The sequence below is a fragment of the Staurois parvus genome, unplaced genomic scaffold, assembly GCF_062004578.1.
Source record: "Staurois parvus isolate SC_StPar_1 unplaced genomic scaffold, SC_StPar_1.0 ptg001087l, whole genome shotgun sequence".
In the NCBI taxonomy this organism is placed as follows: domain Eukaryota; kingdom Metazoa; phylum Chordata; class Amphibia; order Anura; family Ranidae; genus Staurois; species Staurois parvus.
In genome coordinates this window covers 2,163,218-2,178,949 of record NW_028318883.1, presented here as the reverse complement: position 1 = coordinate 2,178,949, position 15,732 = coordinate 2,163,218, and the positions used below count along the sequence as shown (strand labels likewise).

General features: G+C 39.4%; 1 protein-coding gene across 1 annotated transcript in view; it reads right to left on the bottom strand.

Moving 5' to 3' along the window:
- LOC149440440 (cadherin-like protein 26) overlaps positions 1-15,732 on the bottom strand; it is a 111,313-nt gene that overhangs the window by 41,306 nt on the left and 54,275 nt on the right. Inside the window, exons 4-8 of the mRNA XM_089658664.1 lie at positions 15,303-15,452; positions 12,654-12,798; positions 8,706-8,872; positions 7,790-7,921; positions 2,634-2,819 (exon numbers count right to left, since the gene is read on the bottom strand). Coding sequence (XP_089514790.1) covers positions 2,634-2,819; positions 7,790-7,921; positions 8,706-8,872; positions 12,654-12,798; positions 15,303-15,452 — 780 coding nt within the window. The remainder of the gene's footprint in view (positions 1-2,633; positions 2,820-7,789; positions 7,922-8,705; positions 8,873-12,653; positions 12,799-15,302; positions 15,453-15,732) is intronic.

Sequence of the window (15,732 nt, the reverse complement as noted above, 5' to 3'; positions counted from 1 at the left end):
CTAGTGAGATTCCTGATGCTTGCGTTGTTTTCTGATTTCACCTTCCTGCGCTCTCCGCAATGCACAGTACAGACTGCAGACATGCTTAATGTAAGCAAAGCAGGGTTCACTGGTATGGGCCTCTGGGCTCCCAAAAAGTTGGAATAGACAAAAACAAGGGGTCATATTTTCAAAGTTGCAAAGTGTCCCTTGATATAAAAAGTTCTAATCGGTGGTAAAAGGTTGTAACTGTGAAAATGGTTAGTATGTTATCTGGAAAGCATAGAAACAGAATGTGTTCCAGAACAGGCTTCATACCCTGCTATCGACCTAAACATTTATGGAACATTATTTTCCTCCTCATTTTTTCCAACAGTGCACGCACACAGGCAAACACCATTTCATTGCTTTATGATTGGTTACTGTTCTCTAGCATAACCAACTTTTTTTACATTAAGCTAGCCACAGATGGATCAAAATTTTACGTTGTTCAGTATAGACTATTGGAAAAGCTTCCACTTTTGCTAGTGTAGTGCCTGGTGTGATGGAATGCTCTACCAGACTGACTAGGATTGTTTGTGGCTTAAATATTGGAGCATCATTCACATCTTGGATATCTATTTTTATTGAACCAGTCTGTGCCATGGCCTTTCCTGACTGATTCTTTTCCGTTTCTATGACCCACAATCCTGTACTGGACTGCTCATCTAGTGGGATTCCTGATGCTTGCCTTGTTTTCTGATTTCACCTTCCTGCGTTCTCCGCAATGCACAGTACAGACTGCAGACATGCTTAATGTAAGCAAAGCAGGGTTCACTGGTATGGGCCTCTGGGCTCCCAAAAAGTTGGAATTGACAAAAACAAGGGGTCATATTTTCAAAGTTGCAAAGTGTCCCTTGATGTACAAAGTTCTAATTGGTGGTAAAAGGTTGTAACTGTGAAAATGGTTTGTATGTTATCTGGAAAGCATAGAAACAGAATGTGTTCCAGGACAGGCTTCATACCCTGCTATCGACCTAAACATTTATGGAACATTATTTTCCTCATCATTTTTTCCAACAGTGCACGCACACAGGCAAACACCATTTCATTGCTTTATGATTTGTTACTGTTCTCTAGCATAACCAACTTTTTTTACATTAAGCTAGCCACAGATGGATCAAAATTTATGTTGTTCAGTATAGACTATTGGATGTTGGAGTGTTGGAAAAACTTTTGACTATCACCTTGTGTGGATGGAGTGATCTGTTTTTTGTTTTTTTTTGTTTTTTTTTCATTTAGCCTGCTGGTTAGACAATAAATAAATATTCATCTATGACCAGCTTTAGGGAGGAGTGTAGACTATAGTTTACTTATAAAAGTAAATTTTGTAAATGGTTTGTAATATCTTCTAACTTTTGTTGATACTGTTACACCTACAGTAAAGAGGAGAGGCAGTAACCAATTACAGTATTAAAAAAAAATATATATATATATATATATATATATATAGTTAAGCCACATAGTTTGCTACTATTTTCCCACTTTAATGCATAAATGGCTTCATCCTAGTTTTTTGGGGGTTTTTTTATGCTTATGCTTTTTCTGAGCAAGTAAGATGGATGATATGTTGCCATTTTATTTTCTTTCTAACCAAAAAAAATATTAGCCTAAATGTTCAGAAGATAATGAAGATTATAGCTGCTATATAAAAAGTACATTGAAATCATTTCAAATTCAGAGGCAAGTCAAACCCTTGTGACCAGATCAACTTTTGAAGATTTGATATGAAACCGTTTACTCAACAATAACTTGTTAACCACTTTGCATACGAAAATGAGTTTCATACTGGGGACCTTCATTTGAGTAATTTTTACAAGTACCCTGAATATATATTATACATTTTATATATTTTATTTATAATAAGCAGATATACATTCAAAAATACAGTATGTGCCCCCCCCCCAACTTATCGCAAATATTATTTACAACTGTCTCCAGGGAGCTGATAGTAGTGAAAGGGGCTATATGACCCCTTATGTCTCCCCTGCCACTAATCCAAGCAGATCAGGGACAGAATTTTTTCTATAGAGTAGGACAGGGTTACAAACTGTGTAAATTGTGTGTTTTTTGTGTGTTCCATGTTAGAGATTTCCCTTTACTTCCTGTTCGAAAGATGAAACTTTTAAGAGGAATGATCTCTAAAAATGGAAGGTTATTACTCTCCTAGACAGTTGTCACTAGAACAGGTGTCCTCACTGGAAGATTTCCCCTCATCTCTTTTTGTGAAAACTTTAAAATATTGCATTTCCCATCATTTCTGCCTTGGTGACAGTGATCACAGAAAAAATAGAGGATAATTCTACCTAGCTGGGACACAGACAGCAATTAAAAGCTGTCAGGAGTTCTAATTATATCTAAAACTAAAAACAAAAATGGGCTATACATACACTATGAAAAACTGATGTACAGTATTTTAATATGCCACTAAAAAGGAAGATTTCTTTAGGTAACTTTTTCCACATAACAGACCAGTTATTTCATACATAATGTATTCCTGTCACACTCCTTTTTTTTTTTTTTAAACTGTTTTCTGTTTAAACGTGAATTGCTCTGCAGAACATGAACAAACGTTTTTAGAAGCCCACACAGCATTTTCTAGTTTTTCAAATTACCTTCACCACAGTTAGAATGCCTTCATTTGTTTGTGGGTCAGTTGTAATCTCATAATTATCATTATTGTTTCCTTCAATTATGGAATACACTGCTCTCCACCCCGAACTAAATGGTGTATCTTTGTCAGTTACTCCAAATCTCAAGATGGTCACATTAGCTTCATGTTCCGGTACTGAGGTCTGTAGCTGTTGAGAAGAAAGACTCTTTACAAACTGGAAATCCTAAGGGGCACGTGTTAACTGGACTAAATAGGAGCACAGACCTTTTGGATTGTTCAAGCAAAAACAGCCAATCATTCAGCCAATCATACATTTAAACATTTAAATTGGAAACTAGTGAAATCAGTGGTAACTCTGGACCAAAAAGCAAAAATACATTACATGTGATATATACTTTGCTGCTAAAATTGTGATAGCTCTCCTAAATGAAGCATCCGAAATGTATGTGCAAAAGAAAATATGCTCAGCATAAGGAGATTAGTAAAAGATGTAGAACAATTTTCAAGTGTTATGTAAAAGTGTCTCCTCTCTTTAGATGCATATGTTTTTCTTATTTTTCCTGTCCTAAGTCAAGCTTGCTAAGTGAGCACACACATATGAAGGCATGCTGGGCTGATTTCTTTAAGATAACTATGTACAAGACCAATTCCAAAAAAAAGATGGGATGCAGAGTAAAATCTACATAAAAAAGAATGCAATGATATGCAAATCTCATAAACCCATTTTTTATTCACAACAAAAAATAGAAAACATAACAAATGTTTAAACTGAGAAAATGTACCTTTTTTAAGAAAAACGAAGGTCATTTTGACATCGATGGCAGTAACACATCTCAATAGTTGGGACAGACCCGTGTTTACCATGGTGTAGCAGCCCCTCTTTTAATACTAAGTAAATGTCTGGGAACTGAGGAGACCATCTGCTGGAGTTTTGGGAAAGGAATGTTGTCCCATTCTTACCTGAAATAAAATTCTAACTGTTCAACAGTCCTGGGTTGTCCTTGTCGTATTTTTCATATCAAGATCTGCGAAATATTTTCAGTTGGTGAAAGGTCAGCTAAGCATCTACTACGAAGCCGTGTTGTTGTCATAGATGCAGTATGCGGATTAGCATTGTTCTGAAATATGCCAGGCCTGCCCTGAAAAAAGACGTCCGCTAGATGGGAGCATATGTTGCTGTAAAACCTGGATATATCTTTCAGCATTGATAGTGCCTTTCCAGATGTGCAAGCTGCCCATTCCATACTCACTAATGCACCCTCACACCATCAGAGATGCAGGCTTTTAAACTGAGTGCTGCTAACAAGACACAAGGTCCATCTCCTCTTTAGTCCAGAGCACGTGGTGCCCATGGTTGCCAAAAAGAATGTCAAGTTTCCACTTTGCAACAGATTATTTTTAAATGAGGTTTGGCCCAGAGAAGACGGCAGTGTTTCTGGATGATGGTCAGATATGGCTTCTTTGCATTGCATTTTTGCATGGCATGACAAACTGTGATTTTTTTTGGAAGTATTCATGAGCTCATGCAGTGATATCCATCACAGAATCATGCCTGTTTTTAATGCAGTGCCATCTGAGAGCCAGAAGACCACAGGCATCTGTTATTCAGACTTGTCCCTTGCACACAGATCACCCCAGAAACTTTTGATGATATTATGTACTGCAGATGATGAAATATTTAAAGTCTTTGCAGTTTTACGTTGAATGTTTTTCTGAAATTGTTCGACAATTTTTAGACTCCGCTTCTCACAGATAGGTGAACCTCTGCCCATCTTTACTTCTGAGACATTCTGACTCTCTAAGATGCTCTTTTTATACACAGTCATGTTACTGACCTGTTGCCAATTACCTAATTAGCTGCAAAATGTTCTTCCAGCTCTTTTGTTAGTACCACTTACGTTGCCAGAGTTTTGCTGCCCTGTCCCAACATTTTTGAGACATGTTGTTGCCATCAATTTCAAAATCGCCTTATTTTTTTCTTAAAATAATACATTTTCTCAGTTTAAACATTTTAATATGTTTTCTATCCTCTGAGAATAAAATATACATTTAGGAAATTTTGCGCACTTTTGCATTCTGTGTATATGTAGATTTTACACAGCCCCCCAACCTCTTTGGAATTTGGGTTGTATGCACTAAACCTTATAGACTTGTCTATAGACTTCCTCTGAAAGGAAAAGGGGATATGAATGGACTGGATCTTTTTATGTTCCCAGCAAAGCTCTTCAAGGAAATCAGGGAAAAGGAAAATGCATTAAAATTGCATATGCAGATCTACTTGATTTTGTCTGTATATATAAAAACAAAGTCTGCCGTTTTGTTAAATGTCATTTAGTCACCATGGCAGTGTTTTTTGTGTTTTTAGACTTTAAGCATACTTAGTCATTGTGGGCTGTAAATTAGTGCTGTCTTGGAGACCTCAAAAGCAACCAGAATTGAGGACCTTCAATCATACATGGTTAGCACAGTACCATTAAATGTTGGCTTAAAGGAAAGCTGTACTGAGATAATTTGTTATAATGTTTTCCTGAATAACTGAATACTGACTTTAGATCAGCTTCTTTTTTTCAGGTGTGCCATGGAAAAATGCTAAAAAGTGTAAAAAATTGAAAATACAAGCACTAACCCTGTGCCGGGTTGCCTGCCTGTGTCCTACCAACCGATTGTTATTGGTTTCTAAAGCGCATGTTGGGAACTAATGCAGACTCCTTGGTTTCTCCTCACTTGCCTCCGCAGATAGGGAGGTGAACAGGTCAGCAGGGGCAGGGCTGTCTGTGGCTCTCTCCTCTCCCATTCCTGGAGAGTGATATTGGACTTCCCCTCTCCCAAATTCTGCCCCGGTAGTCAGAAATGTTGGGCAGGACCAGAGGTGTGGCCACCTCCTTCCGGACTCACACAGGTGGCTGCTATGACTGATCCAGCAGCTGAAGATGGAAAAGGAGCAGAAAAAGGCCTGAAAGTCTTGCATCTCCAGTGGTGCAGTGGCTGATGGTGAGAGGCTTCGCCAGCAGGAATTCCATTGACTGACTGCTACTGCATGCTGCTCACTGACAGCTTTGCCGCTACATGCTGCTCTTCCCTGCCATCACATAATGCTTAATTATATCTTTAGGTACAAGCCAACTCTGCACCATACTCTACTGACTACTGAACTCTGCCTCAAAAACTACATTTTAGGGCTTGTTCACACCAGGTCGATGCGGGAACATGCAAAATCCATATTTTCTCACACCGCACAAAAACATGCTGCCTTTTGTAGAGGTACATGGATGCTATTAAGAATTAATGACACCCCCACTCATTTAGCAGGTGCAAATGCATGCGCATTTGCTAGAATGTATGGTGCCCCAGAATTTTAGAAAACATGCTGGCAGCTTGTTTCATGTTTCACACACAAAGGGCAGCCCATTGAACAATGTGATGCATGAAAATGTGCAAAAATACAAGCTTGAATGCACCTACTAGTGTGAATGAGCCCTCAGACTGGTGTGCTTCAAGATTTGCACAAAATTCTAAAGGGTGCCTTGATTGAGAAAAGGATAAATTCACCTTTTGTTAAAAAAATATATACACATTTTTTTTGCAGGAAAAAAATTTGCAGTTATTAATTTTTGCCTTAGGAGACTGGAAAGCATTGCACCAGCGATCAGCAGATCACTGGTGTCATGCAGGTCTCCTGCAGATATGTCCATATATCTGCTTGCCCGTACAGAGTGTACGAGCAGATACACTGACAGGAAGCTTGAATGAAGTACCATAGCAATGTACAGTGCCATGGTTGTTCATTGAGAACTACAAGCCGACAGCTGCTAAGGCTGTTGGGACTTGTAGTTTCTCATTCACAGAGGAGTGAGGCAGGCGGGCGGGGGGGAGCCCCACACAGCCACTTTTTTAAATATTTGACAGGTAGTGGGGGTGAGGAAAAGATCCCCCGCTAGCTGTCAAAGCGGGGGATCTGCGGGGGGCCCGGTGTGTTCACAACATGTTACACCCTGAATATGGATGTAACATGTTATGAAAGGTGAACTTATCCTTTAAGAAGCACTGCTTTAGATGACTGGAAGGATATTGTATCAACTTTCATAGGTCTTTGGGCATCTTCAAAAGACACCTTCTCAATGGGAAAATATTCTAGTACTCTGTCTTAACTAGTTGTTCCTTCAACAAGTAATAAGTCCAAATATGCTGACATTAAACTGACACAATATATGTGTGTTTTCACTACTTATACTTCATGGAATTTTGGAAAAAAGACCCTTTTTATAATGTGGTCTCTGGGGCTGATGGAGAAAAAAAAATTTAGCAACAGAAAACTTTTTGCCGTCAGCAAAACATTACTTTCATTCTATGGAAAAAAAGAGTTCTACACAAATTTTTGATTGGTGGTCATCCATATTTCTCCAATTTTAGAGGAGGCACTGGTGTGTGCTTGCTCCCGAGCCCTGCTCTATGCATCCGGCTCCCACTCTCTCCTCATTGGCTCACTGGCTGTGATTGACAGCAGTGGGAGCCAATGGCTCCCGCTGCTGTCTCGGCTAATAAGCAGAGGGACTCCTGGGACAGCTGAGACTTGTGCCCATCACTGGATGGAGAGGGGGCTCCAGTGAGTATGTGGGGGAGCAGCACACAGAAGGTTTTTTTTTTTTTTTGTTACCTTCATGTATAGAATGCATGAAAATAAAAAATCTTCAGTCTTTATAACCACATTAAGGTATTGGCCCCAATATATACAAGCCTTATAGCTTTAACTGAAGTAAAACTAGATTGAATGAATCTGAACATACAGAGTAGCATTCTAAATTTACAAGTACTTCTCTTTTTTTTCTTTTTTCTTATATTTACATGCCTTTCTAATGCAGATAATGCAATCAGTTTGCATATAACAAACATATTTTAGCTCACACTAGACACTATAGAGGAATAATACCAAATGCCCTTTGTTTAACTATTTACTGCCCTAAGCAAAGAGAAAATTAAAAATCAATGTAATGCTGGAGGAGGCAAAAATTACTTTTCTGTTGTTCATTAATAAAATTACTGTGTTGTCTACAGTCATGCTGAGGAACATGTTGTAAATGCAATCAACATTGATTAATCAGTAGACACACAGGTTGGTTCTAGCACAGCAATCCACATCGTTGTCTTTTAAGTACGTACAGATGGCAATGAAAATATTGGAGCGTTGGTGTTTCTATCTAACACAGTTACATGGACCTCACAGGTGCTGCTCTGCTGTCTTTGCACGCCATTGTCTTTTGCTTCAACCACCAGCTTGTACCTCCTATTAACCTGAAAGAGAGATATTATTAAAACAATGTATTATTGCACAATAAAATTTATTGTGAGTCTATCAACCTCTTATGTGCTCCACTGTGAAGCAGTTTCGCTTTTTCCGGCATCTGGACTTTCCCCTGCTTTGGGCTACGCCATACACACTATCCCCTCAATGCGGATGCTGTTTTTGGTACCTAAGGCACTGTCATGGGACAGGTTAGCTCCATGGAGGAGACTTGGCTCTAAAATAAAAAGCTCATAGTTAGAAAGTCAAACCTGGATCAGAGAGGTATTTCTGGCTATCAAAGGTAATATGAGGCAACTTGTGGCGCCTGTTCTTACTTCACCATAGAGAGCTATACAGCCATCTTGACAACTGATCGTCTAGGTGGCCAATGCATGGCTTCTAAAACTTTTGTGACTTTTTCACTATAAAGGCACAGAGGACTCTTCCTCTCACTGTATATTTTTCCAGATTATCACTGTATGTTTTCCAGATTATTGCCAAAGCAAACTGGTATTTAAAACTCTCTAAAAGTACTACAGGAATCCATGTTTTTCTTGCAACTGGATTTCAGTTTTACAAGTGCTGCAAACGGAGTGTGGGGGGGGGGTCAGGGTGTTTTTGTTTTTTGTTTTTTTTATATACTTAGTGACTAGGAATGCTGAAGTTCCCTACTGCGTTAGAGGAGTCTCATGCAACTATTGTTTCCCTGATACCATTTCAATTTAAATTGATTTCTATAACAAACTGTTCACCAGTGCTTTGAATTGGCAATCAACATCGGTGGTGCCATACCTCATAATTTAGACAACCCATGAACGAGATGAACCCCTTGTCCTTATGAACAGTGAACTGAACATTTGGGTCGGTGGGCGTCTGAGACAGGATAAAATAGCTAACGACTGAGTTGGGACTGTTTTCTTCGTCCTTGTCGTAAGCCAGCAATGTGAAGATTGTATTACCTAAAACAGACACATCTTTGTTATATAGAGAAACATAGCGATCCTCAAGCCCCAAAACCAACAGACACACAAGGCCATGGATGTCACTAATGACTATTCATTCCGCTTCCTTCTCTTTTATACCTAGCTGTGAAATTCCACAGCCATGCTCAGTATGAGGAAAAGATTAATATTAAAATGGCCAGTGGATATTTTCTAAACATAAATATATTCTATAGACAGATGAAAGAAGGACGATTTAGCCTCCTAGTTGTATTTTTAAACACCAGATTTTCCTCAAGACTTAATGAATTTAAAAGAATCTGAAAATAATTTGTTTGGTAATATGTTACTTTATACATGCTGTGTAAGCGGGTACCGCAGTTCAGCTTTTATTTTTGGGTTCTTTATCTTCATATTGCAATTAATACTGTCTGCTTGTAGTAGTTAATTATGTCTTCCATCCACTATTCTGATAACTAGCATTTTTGCTATTATAAAGCTAAACGGATAATCAGTGGCAACCTATGATTATTACGGTTTTGTTTTTGTTGTTGCAAGCATTTCCTAAAGGGTTATAGAAGCAGAAACAAAACCATCCAAAAAGTTTTATTCTGTTACTGACAATATTTCTGCCTTGAAATGTCAGTCAGTGTAAAATACAAAATTCTTTTACTGTGGGTACAGCTTTCGAACTCTTGCTGTCCTGGTTTACATCTTAATACCTCTCCATTGCTTCTGCCTAGTGGTGCAGCTGCAAACCCCAGGACAATCTCTGGATCTCAAATCCTTAAATCCTTACTGTTTAAACTGCCAAATCACCAGATCACACCCCACCAAACAGATGCCAAGTCTTACAGCACCTCTTTTACCTCCCCTTCCCCCAGGGCAGTTATCACACTTTTGTGTTAAAAACCCAGAGCCCCAGGCACACTTGTCCATTAAGGTAATCCTGCACAGCTATGTAGGGAAGTTACTAAGATAGTGTCCAGGCACTTCCCCATGCGACCCCTTGTTTGGTGAAGTAACACCACAGATTGAAAGATCACATAGCTAAACACAAGAATAGACATACAGTATGTCCTGGGCATGCAACTTATTTGCCAGCTGCAGGTTCACCTGGATGCATGAATCCTGTATGCTATGCAGTAAGAATCTATTCATGTGTGAAAGTGTTTTCAAAGATCCACTGATGTTTGTGTATTAGTGTGTTATGTTGAGCATACCCATACATTTTCAATGGGCCCGCAACAAGCCAAAAATAATCTTATCCCCCTTACATATTTAGCACATGTTGAGAGCATTGCAAGGCACTTGAGTGCCTAGTGTGTATGTATTGGCCATATATGCACTTTGGGGTATCTGAAAATGATTGGGATTGCATGGTAAACCGCATATGACTGTTGTACTGCACATTAAAGGGGTATGCAAGTGCACAAGAGTGACTGCAGCCTGTGTCATAATATTATGTAATGAATGTTATTTATTGTCCCATGACCTCTCTGAAGTAATAGTTCTTCCTCCAGCATTACCCCCGTCTTGGAATTTTGGGTGCTCTTACTTATTTTGTGACATGTTCTATATTCTAAATAAAGATAAGAATCTCCGCATCATGCCTGTGGCAGCAGGGAGCTTCAACAACAGGCAAATTCCCTAAGAAAATATTTTAACATGTAGTGCTCCTTACTTCCAATTATTTAATTGCATTATTTCACTGCAGCCAGCATTCTTTAATATCCGGCACTAAGGCTTTGTTCACACAGGTATCAGCTTGTACTGTATATAAGCAGTATGCACAGTAATTTTTGTCAAGCTTCGAAAGGCTTTATTGAAGTCTTTAAAGAGCTTTTTCAATTCCAGTTTCAGAATCTTAAAGTAGAGCTATAGACAAAACGTTTTTTTTTTTTTTTCACCATCTGTTCCATTGGGGAGATTTTCCTTCACTTTCTATCCCATAGCCAAACAGGAAGTGAGAGGAAATCCCTGCAAATTAAGGGAATTCCTAGGGGACCCCCAGGTCACCAGAACTAGTGTCTCCATTGGAATATTTCTGCTCTATTACTTTTCTGGGGTCATCCCAAAATTTGAGATTTTCTTTTCTTCCATTTTTAGTGATAATGGTAAACAGGACAAATAAAGAGAGTGAACTTCCCTAACGGGGGCACAGACAGCAATAAAAACCTGACGGGTTCTAATCCCTCTCTCATCTATCCAAAACTAAATAAAAGGTTTTGCCTTTAGTTATACTCTAAACACAATCTTAATGGGAGTGCTGACTGTCACTTTAACAAAGCTGCTAGTAGGTTGCTAGTAGGGGACCCCAGAAAAGGAGGTTTGGGACTATTCTATGCTATATTGCACAGAGCAGGGGAGTATTATTATTATACAGGATTTATATAGCGCCAACAGTTTGCTCAGCGCTTTACAGTATAGCGGGAGACAATACAGCAACAATACAGTTCAATACAAGAGGGATAGGAGGGCCCTGATCCTGGGAGCTTACAATCTAGGAGGAAGGGGTTAGTGGTACAAAAGGTAGTAACTGTGGGGGATGGAGTTATTATTATAATACAGGATTTATATGGCGCCAACAGTTTGCTCAGCGCTTTACAGTATAGCGGGAGACAATACAGCAACAATACAGTTCAATACAAGAGGGATAGGAGGGCCCTGCTCCTTGGAGCTTACAATCTAGAAGGGAGGGGCTAGTGGCACAAAAGGTAGTAACTGTGGGGGATGGACTGGTTGGAAGAGTAGAAGATTCCATTATTAGCTGAGGGCAGGATAGGCTTCCCTGAAAAGAGAGGTTTTCAGAGATCCAGAGGATGGGGGAAGCTCTGGAGAAGTCCTGGAGATGAGCATGGGAGAAGGAGACAAGGAAGCTAGAGAGTAGGAGGTCTGGCGAGGAGCGGAGAGTACGGTTTGGGTGATATTTGGAGACAAGATTGCTGATGTAATTTGGGGCAGAGTTATAAATGGCTGTATACGTTATTGTTAATGTTTTGAATTTTATCCGTTGGGCAATGGGAAGCCAGTGGAGGGATTGGCAGAGAGGGGTGGCAGATGCAGAAAGGAGTATAACATGTTTATTATTTTTAATCTTAAAAATTACCTTTTGGCAACATTTTAAGGTTACAGTCAGCATCCTCATTAAGATATGTATATAATTTTGGAGCTAAATAGTGCTTTAAATGCTTCAATAATGCCTGCTGCGCATACTGCTTTTATACAAGATGAAGCTAGTGTAAACAAGGGCTGATATCTTAGTACTGATTGGGGTTACAATGAGCTACAGTGATGATAGTGATTCTATTACTTAAGCTACCTCTATGTGGGCTAGAATCCTCATGCTACCAACTAGAGCCCGTACAGAAATCCCCTCTCCTAGGATGCATTTTTTGGAAATGGGAAGTAGAACAGATACATCATCTGACCTGTTTTCAGCAGATGATTTGTATGTTTTCTTTTTTTTTTTTTGTCTACTAGAAATGTTTACTAGGAAAAATATATATCAACAAATTGATATTCAATATCGTAAGGTTAAAAAGTGAAGTTTTTCTTTAATATTTAGACAGTGAAAACTAGGTGTTTATTTACTCGCTGCTATTAGGAAAACATAAGGCTTTTTTTTTTCCAAGAGCAAATAAGCTGATGTATAGTCCTGACAGGCACAGTTTATTACCATTACATCAGATAGCAATTTGTGCCTAGCTGTGCAATTAGCAGCAAGCCGAGGAGAGCAAATGAGCTGACCCGACAGCAGTGAGCAGATGGTACATCGAGTCTTCTATCCATACTGTACCTTGCACAGCGCTTTCATTAACAGAGATGTAAAAAGTCTTGTTTTTGAACTCTGGGGCATTATCATTGATGTCCAGGATCTTTAGATGAATGCCGAGTCTTGTACCCACTGTCCTGGAAGTTTTGTTGATGGCGTTGAACTTCCACTGCATGTAAACAAAAAAGAAAAAGTTGCAGAGAACTTTGCCAGGCGGCACAGTTTAAGCAAGCTTGTCAAAGGCAGTAGCAGTGGCGAGTTATAACATGGCAGCTGTCGAAAACAGACTACACCAGATGGAAAGTTGTGAGCAATTATCTGTTAGAAAGGTGATCATTTTTAATTGGGGTGTTAAAACTTAAATCCATGCGATATTTTCTTCATATGAAGCAAAAAAGTACAGTTGGTGCTGAGTGTGGCAGAAAACAAAAAGCTGGTAAAAGCTCCCATGCACAGGCTGTGGTTTTATCCAATCTCTTCTTGAACTTTTTGATAAGATAAAGGTTCCACGTTATTCGAGATTCATGTTTTCATGCTGTCATTCTCCATATCATTAACAAATAATCTTAGCCAATTGTAGCGTGTGTATATATAGATCCATTGGTTGAGAGATAATCCCGGTGGATGTTGGAACAGTTGTGCCTGCAGATACATCTGCTTGATGTGCTGCGCTGTGTAGTACAGTATTTTAAAGTGATTCTTCCTTCGTAGCATGTAGAGGAAGAATCTAGTTAAAGCAATCTTTAAAGTGGGGAAAAATGTATAACACTAACAGTTCTTAAACATGTTTTCATGTTTCCTCCCCTGTCCTCCTACCTATCCTGTATAAAGAAAGATCTGTATTACATTTTTTTTTGTCTGCTCTGGTCGCCTGATCCTCCAGTTCACTTGCATCAGTGGCCTCCAGATGCAGGAAGAGGAGGAAGCACCAGCAATGGCTACGTCATAGGAGCCTTTTGGATAATGGTACAGCTCCCAGCCATTGAGTGCTCTATGACCTGGTTGCTGGAGCTGCAGGACACATGACTGGACCAGACTTAAAAGTAAACATACAGCTCTTGTTTACACGGGGTAGGCAGTATTGTTTGGAGGAAAGAGTAGGGAACATTTTTAAGTCCCGGATCACACTAGTGCAGCCCTCGTTTGCTTGGGCATGGCAGCCGGTACATTTGAATGGGCTGCTGTATCACGTGTCCTGCACAAAAAAGGTGCATGCACCTTTTCAAAAACGCCTCCGCAGGCACACCACATGGTCTTTTTGACCATGCAGTTTCCCTGTGGTTTCTGCACCCGTGGCTGTGCTGTGGGCTGAGATGTGTGGGGATGCTATTGAGAATGAATGGCAGCCCCACATGTCTCACAAGAGCAGGGTGATTCGGCTGTAGTTGGGTGCGGGAACAGGTACGATTCCTGCACCCATAACCAGCCCACAGCCTGCGGCCTAGTGTGAACCCAGGGTAACATAGTGTTAGAACAAAAAATATAATATTCCTGCGCCAACAAAAAAGTGCCATATACAAAATATGTGTATTCCTCTTCTAAATTGCTGATGTGCAAAAAATGTGAAAACACAAATAATATTTATAAATGAAACAGCGCAAAATAGACCTTCATACAAATTTAGTGAATCACAAAACATAAATGTGAACGCCCTGTGGGAGGGGCGAAACGCGTTGACGCAATTCCAGTCCACACATCTGACGTTTGACGTCACTTCCGGTGAGTGCGGTGCGTTCCAGCAGCCATTTTTGAGGGATTTAGACTGTTCTTCTGCTGTTCCTCTGCTCTTACTGGCGTTTATTGATGTGAGAATCCTGGATTTTGTGGCTGCTTGCTGGTTCTTAATATCAGGCTGGTGTTGGCCTAAATAAATGCGCCTTTTACAAGTTGGAAAAATGTGAGTGGCCAGGATTCTGTCTTCTGTTATAATATCTATCTGGCAATATTACACTATATATGTTTTTTTTTCCAATACGGTGGAGTAAACAAGGATACTACGGTGAGAACCTGGGAGAAGATACATACCTGGTGGGGCAGGCTACTATTGATCTGATGCAAAGAGGGTTTAGGATTTTCCAAAAATCCTTAAAGGCTTTTCATTCACTAAAATCTGGTGAGTGTATTTGATGTTGGTGTGCACGGGTGATAGGTGGAAGTTTACTAAAAGCATTTGGAATCCTCAGCTTTCATCACAAGTGGTTTTGGGGTGTCTTTCCTGAAGATTTTTTTGACAGAGATATGCACCAATGATTATTGGACATTTATGTTTTGTGATTCACTAAATTTGTATGAAGGTCTATTTTGCGCTGTTTCATTTATAAATAACATAGTGTTAGGCTTGAATTTCACTTTAATGGTATTTCTGTGAATGATCTCTTATTACCCAATAGGCCAACTGTTGTGTGCAGTGTACATAGTCTTACAGCCCTTTCTTCTGTTATGTATAAACTTTTCCATAATTCGTGTTGTATCTTCAGGACAGGACATGAGAAAAAAATCTTTCTGATGGGGACATAGGATTTTTTTTTAATGTAGAGAAGGGCAGTTTGGAACCCCTCTGTATCTGATACAGGAATTTAAAAGGACACCCTTCACAAGGAAATCAAAATTTAAAAACAAAAAAAAATGTATTAATTTGTTGTTTTCCCCACCTTATAAAAACAAATCACTTACCTGAAACAGAGGGGTGCTTTCATAGTCAATTTTCTGATGAACGTAAATTGATCCTGTGTCTTCGTTAATGTGGAAAATTCCTTTGGGATCCTCGTCTACTCCTTTCCCCTGCAGCTTGTACATCAGCTGAAAACCTTCCTCCAACTTCACCTGCCAGGTACCAGTCATGAGATTTAAGCAAAGGCAGAAGTAAAATACCTTAATTAATCTGCACTTGCCAAGCTTGCCTTCAAGACATATGCAACTTTCCAGTACAGCCTAGGGGCAGCAGGGCCCATTAACCAAAATCCAAGTCAAGCAAGATTATATTCATAATGTCATCACTCAGTGTACGTTTTTTCTTTTCTTTAGTCAGATCTGAGACAAATGTACAAATATATAACATTTATTCACCAGAAAATCATACTCCTTTTTTTTTTATAAGGTCATT